At 41.8% G+C, this 6452-nt stretch overlaps 1 protein-coding gene across 1 annotated transcript in view; it reads right to left on the bottom strand.

Annotated features, from left to right (window-relative positions):
• Pole (DNA polymerase epsilon, catalytic subunit) overlaps window positions 1–6452 on the bottom strand; it is a 54562-nt gene that overhangs the window by 46157 nt on the left and 1953 nt on the right. The window contains exons 2-9 of the mRNA XM_021162898.1: window positions 5323–5464; window positions 4827–4907; window positions 4428–4472; window positions 4200–4292; window positions 3579–3733; window positions 1237–1378; window positions 840–920; window positions 196–303 (exon numbers count right to left, since the gene is read on the bottom strand). Of these exons, the coding sequence (XP_021018557.1) occupies window positions 196–303; window positions 840–920; window positions 1237–1378; window positions 3579–3733; window positions 4200–4292; window positions 4428–4472; window positions 4827–4907; window positions 5323–5464 (847 nt within the window). The remainder of the gene's footprint in view (window positions 1–195; window positions 304–839; window positions 921–1236; window positions 1379–3578; window positions 3734–4199; window positions 4293–4427; window positions 4473–4826; window positions 4908–5322; window positions 5465–6452) is intronic.

The raw sequence follows: 6452 nt of genomic DNA, 5'->3' as shown, positions 1-6452 counted from the left end.
CCGTAACGAGATCTGGTGCCCTCTTCTGGAGTGTCTGAAGACAGCTACAGTGTACTTACATATAATAAATAAAAAAAAAAAAAAAAAAAAAAAAAGAATGAGGCCAAGCTGAGTCACAGGTGAGACCCTGCCTCCAAAACAATAGCAAAACTCCACAAAAGCATTCTAAGTTTCCCAAAAAGAGATTCTGTTCACCTGGCCATCAATCATATAGGAGATCATCATGATCTGATCGGTCTCAGCATCAGGGAATTTGAGGGGCAGTTTGGTCGTCTCGATGTCAAATGCCAAAACCACAGGGTCCTAAAAGGACAAACTATACTGAGAATTCAGGTCTGGATACATCCTTTGGACACCCATATTCAGCCCTAGGTTCAATCAGCAGCACCACAAACAAAATGGGGTATGAAAACAAAAACACACAAGGAATGAAGCTACTGGTCAGACCACCTCCGTCCCAAAGCTCCGTAGCATGCACTATCTCACTTGAATGTTAGGTCAGCACTAGCAAGGGACTGTGACCGGGACAACATCTTCATCTTGGAAACAAGAAAACTGAAGACAAAGATTTTCCCGAGGACTAAAAGTGACACCTGAACTCGATTCTTCACTTACAAATCTACTTCTCACCAGTCATTTGGCTATCAAGCACCTAACCAAAAGCTCAAGGGTTCAAATCTAGCTTAATTCAAATATTAATATTTGTGGCTAACACACAAGTGCACAAATATGTTTTTAGGTTAAAGACTAGTGGAAAAAAAAAAACTACTCCCTAATTGTTTTCATAGAATCTTTAAAGAAGAAATATACTTTAAGACTAAAGAAATGTAAACACTTACAGGTCGTTCAACAAGATCATCTCGTCGGGTGATTTCCACAGGAAAAGCATTTCCTCGAAATCTAACATTGTACCAGTGGGCCTGAAGGATAAGGAAGTACAAATTAACTAAAGAGTTCTCCATCCAGAAATGTCTCTCTCTCTAGCAAAAATGTTTTAATTACATTTACTTAGTGAGTGTGTGTGTGTATGCACTCTGTAAGTCAGTGCACAACTGTAGGAGTTGTCTCTCTTTCCACTACTGCAGGTCCTGGGGATCAAACTCACGTCATTAGACTTGGCAGCCTTAATCCACCAACTCCAGCTGGCTCCAGCAAAATCAATTTTTGTGCAGATTTATCCATAGCTCCCCTTGGCTCTTAGGAACTTAACTCGAGCAACAACCACCTTCCCCTTACCACATGGATTCTGAGGTCAATGGAGAGGCGAATGTGGTAGGGAACATCATACTCCCGCATGTCCACTATGTTGTCCAATTGGTCAGCTATCTTCTTAGAGGTTTCCTCCTCATCAGTAATTACACTGCCACCTTGCAGAATACTGGTAAATAAGCAAGGAAAGTCACTAACTCAATTATGATCTGCAAGGAACTGGGGAGTGAAGACTAGAGTCCAAACTGAGCAAACACAAAGGCAGCTGAGGAGGCTGTAAGGACCAGGGTCATCTCTCAAGAAATGGCCTTGGATCACCACCCAACAGAGAAAAGAAAATTCAGGTATGCTGGAGATGTGAATATTTTACATGACATAAGTTAGATTTTGCACAATAGTTAGGAGGACCTTGGTGTGGCTATTCCCAACGCATCCTCTCTACTAGCAAGTTGTTCCATGCGAGGGTGAAAGAGTAGAGTTGGTTCCACAGAGACTGTGGAGAGCTGAAGTTAACAAATGTGGCCTGACAGGCAGTGGTGGCGCATGCCTTCAATCCCAGCACTTGGGAGGCAGAGGCAGGCGGATTTCTGAGTTTGAGGCCAGCCTGGTCTACAGAGTGAGTTCCAGGACAGCCAGTGCTACACAGAGAAACCCTGTCTCAAACAAAAACAAAAACAAGTGTGGCCTACCTTTGCAGAACATCCCTTTCTTTTTAAAATAAGGATGATAGTAACTAGATTATCCTATAGGAGTGATGTATTAGTGAGATATCATAAAGCATGCAGCGTAAGGTATATTGAAGTGACTAGGTAATGCCAACTACTTCTATAAAAGTCTTACATTCAAGTAGAAAACCTTACACTGGAATAGCCACTCAATATCCTGATAATTGGGAAGCAAAGGCAGGACAACTGGTTTAAATATAAGGCCAGCCTGGTCTGCATAGTGTGCTCCAAGCTAAACTAAGCTATAGTGTGAGACCCTGACTCCAACCAACCAATGAGCCACTGAACCAAGACGCCAACCAATTAAAGGAAAAAAGGGACAGAGGGAAAAGCTCAGCAGCATAAAGCTCTAGGTTCAATCCTTAGTCACACACACACACACACACACACACACACACACACACACACACAAGTTAAAATAAAACAATACGCTGGGCGTGGTGGTGCACACCTTTAATCCCAGCACTCGGGAGGTAGAGGCAGGTGGATTTCTGAGTTCGAGGCCAGCCTGGTCTACAGAGTGAGTTCCAGGACAGTCAAGGATATACAGAGAAACCCTGGCTCAAAAAAAAAAAAAAAAGAAACAAACAAAAAACAAACAAACAAACAAACCAATACGCTCTATCACTCTAAGCTTAAAATTAGATGGCTTTGCAAGAGAAAAAAAAATGAGGACTAGGAGATGACTCAATGGTTGAGAGCCCCTGTTGCTCCTGCAGGAAACCTGGGTTTGATTCCCAGTCCCCAGATGGCAACTCATAACCGTCTGAAACTAGTTCTGAAGACCTAAGTGTCCTAAGTCTCAAATTGATTTTAATTTATTTTTTTAGTGTGTGTGTATGCGTGCCACAGTGGACATGTGGAAGATAAGAGGCCAACATTGGGTGTTGGTCCTTGCCTTGCTTCTTATTGAGATAAGGCCTCTGTTGTTTTGTTGCTGCGTACAGTACACCAAGCTAACTGGTTTGTGAGCTTCTAGGAATTCTCTTGTCTCTGCCTCTGATCTCACTGGGATGACATAGACTTTAGCTTTATGTGCCTTCTGGAGGTTCAAAACCTGCCCCCATCTCTGCTTTCTTTTTGAAACAGGGTCTCTCTACAGAGCCTTGCTGGCTGCAAATTCGGAGATTCGTCTGCCTATCTCCTGAGTGCTGGGATCAAAGGCATGTGCTACTTCACCTGGTTCTAAATGAACTCTTTATCAGAAGACTGTGATCAGTGTTTCTGAAATCATGTAAGCTTAATTTCCCAAGACTTGTTTTGTTCTTACTTTGCTTTTCTGTTATTAATGTGCCTAAATATTTAATAACAGTACTTGGTGTTCTGCACTTAAAATTTCTTTGTACACTCCAGGTTCTCTGGAGAAGACATCGATAAAACAGAACAGTTGATACAATTTGTAGACTGTGTTAACGTGGTGGAGGGAGCACTCTAAAATATTCTCACTGCTATAGCAACACAATTTTAGGGCCACAAATCTTGCCTATGTAAGAGGGGCTTAATCACAAAACAGAACACAATCTTGGGAAGCCAGTGTTTATTTACACACGCCAAGCATCCGGGGAGTCTCTCTGAAGAGTTCCTGCCTCCATTAGCTTGTTATTCTAGAGTAACTGGCACTTTGCTCTTGAGAAGGAAAGTTACCTGGAGAGCATCGTTGTGTACTCATCACTAGCATGGTCCTGCTCTCGGTTCTTCTTCACAGCAGGAGAGATCTCCTTTCTCACTTTGACAAGGTCCTCCACAGTGTGGAAGGACAGCTTGATGTAACTCCGCTTCAAGCCCACCAAGTGATTTGGCTGTAAAGTAAAAGGACAAGCTGAAGGGTTGTGTGGAACAGGAGGGTAAAGACTGATAAGTAGGGGCTGGAGAGATGGCTCAGAGGTTAAGAGCACTGACTGCTCTTCCAGAGGTCCTGAGTTCAATTCCCAACAACCACATGGTGGTTCACAACCATCTGTAATGAGATCTGATACCCTCTTCTGGTGTGTCTGAAGTCAGTGATTGTGTACTCAAATAAATAAAATAAATAGATTAAAAAAAGAAAAAAAAAAGACTGCTAACTAAACACATACAAGTCAAAGCACCTAGCTTACTTTTGCATGTGGTACCTGTAATATTACCAAAGTTCCTTAAAGATAGCTTTGGGGGCAACTACCACCCCTCATCCTCCAGGCTGTCCCACAACCCAGTAAATGACCCGACCTTCTACCTCATCCAATACTGTCTGTTTCACCTGCTTCTGGAAGGCCTGGGAATACTTACCAAGTCCAGATCTTCTTTGGGCACATTCTCTAACTTTGCAATTTTTCCCTGAAACTTCTTAGATAGAAAAGATGAAACTTCTCGATCACAGCCCTAAATTAGGATCAGAATTAATGTGTTTTCCATTAGTAAGATCCATCCCCTAATTTACCCATATCAGTTCTGAAACCCACCCAGGAGAGTAAGGAACAGATCATTTGACCAGTTTCTACAGCAGGACAGACTTACCTTTCTCGCTGCAATGTAGAAATATGGCATATAGGGCAAGGCCACCTATAAAAACCATCAAAAGGGTGTGAGAAAAAAGAAAAAAGGGAAAAAAGATTTCAGAGTGGCAAGTGATGAGCAACCTGGATACAAGGCACCTTGGACCTTGATAGCTTTTTTCTTTTAAGATCTATTTACTTATTTTTTTATTTCACGTGTATGGGTGTTTTGCTTACATGTATAGCTATATACCAAATACATGCCTGATAGCCACAGACAACAGAAGAGGGCATTGCGTTTCTTGGAACTGGAGTTACAGACAGCCTTTCAAGTATTGGGAATTGAACAAATACCCTCTTAGTTTAAACAACTTACTTGTCACAGATAGGTTTTAGTTTTAGATAGGAGTCAAGGACTTACCTTAAATCTGCTTCCATCATCTTGAATGAAGTAGTAATCCACCGCGCTGACTAAGCGTTTGTCTTCATCTAAAATCTCAGTCTGTAAGAGAACCATTGAACAGGAGCATGTTAACCTCTACAAAGCCTAGGAGCTCTTTCCAGGCTACCCTGTGAGACCCTCAGTACTCTGTAGACGGAATCCTCACACCTATCCCTTTACTTGTTCCCTTACACAAACACCACCTTTGTAAGAACTACAGTCTAACGGTTCCTCGGTGGGGATTCTTCTCAATTTTCTTTAATAATTCTTGAAAGCTTTCTGCTGAGAGCTACCAGCACTTTGTGGCCTCCATGTTAAACAGGAAATGAAAAGCATTTCATAACCAGGTCTCTCAGACGTGCCTTCCTCTGCTCTATCTATCACTCATCCATTAGATAAGGTGATGTTTACAGGAAGAGGTACAGCCATGCCCTAGAAGCAAAGGATGAGCAAGCAGTGTTCATACAGTACATACAGGGTGCATGTTGATCAGCCAGCCAGTCCTTTCTCCAGGCTCTTTCAGCCTTTCGAAACCAAACCGTAAGTCCATCTTATCTGTCCACTGGCTCCGTTCCAGACGTTTGAGTGCTGAGACTGAGGGAGAGGGACCGTCATCCCTGAGTAAAAGAAGAGAACCAGGTTTCAGCATTCAGACCCCTAACTCATCTATGTTTTACTGTTGTTTTGCTTATTTATTTATTTATTTATTTATTTATTTTTGCTACAGCGTCTAACTGTAGACCAGGCTGGCCTCCAACTCACAGTAATCCACATGCCTGTTTCTCAAGGGATTAAAAGTGTGTGCCACCACATTTGATGTCTATGTATTTCTGATATGGTATGGCATATACATTCCTGAAAAAACATCAAGGCTGGTAGAAGGCTCAATGAAAACAACAACAACAACAACAAAACCCAGCATTTCTAGGAAAAATACAACAAAGGCAACTCCCACCTCAAACCTCCCTGGCCTTTAAATTCCATTCCAATGAGTAAGCTGGTAAAATAGACTACAAAGCTGTTTACCCAGATGCCACCTCCTCCTAATACGGGTTCCTCTAAGCTGTCTACCTCACTTTCTATTCAGCCACAGTACAAAAATCTAAAAGATGAAAGTACCAAAGACGACTGCTTACAGATTACCTCAGACAGTGTGAAAGCGCTCTGAGCATGCATTCTCAGTTCATTTTCATGATAGCACCTATGAAGAGGGCCATCTAGTTCCTCACTCAATGAATATGGAGGCAGTTACATATAAAGCCCAATCTTTATCACTACCTACAGCTTCAAGGAAACACGTTCACCTCACAGGACTGATTCAACGATTTCACCAGCCAATCCACATAAAGCACATGGGGCGTAGAGCATAAGCTAAAAGCTATTGCTAAGAGTACACAGGCGGCACAAATTGGGTTATATATATATATATATATATATATATATATATGTGTGTGTGTGTGTGCGCGCGCGTGAGTATACATACATACATATATGGTCTCTAAGTTGGAAAAGGGTATATCTGGGAAGAATTGAGAGGAGTAGGGTATGTGTGTGAATATAACCAAATTCTTAAAAACAAAAGGTTTCTTTTTTTTTTTTTTTTTT

This window comes from Mus caroli, chromosome 5, assembly GCF_900094665.2.
Source record: "Mus caroli chromosome 5, CAROLI_EIJ_v1.1, whole genome shotgun sequence".
Classification (NCBI taxonomy): domain Eukaryota; kingdom Metazoa; phylum Chordata; class Mammalia; order Rodentia; family Muridae; genus Mus; species Mus caroli.
The sequence above is the reverse complement of the archived record's forward strand: the minus strand, read 5'-3'. Positions and strand labels throughout refer to the sequence as shown.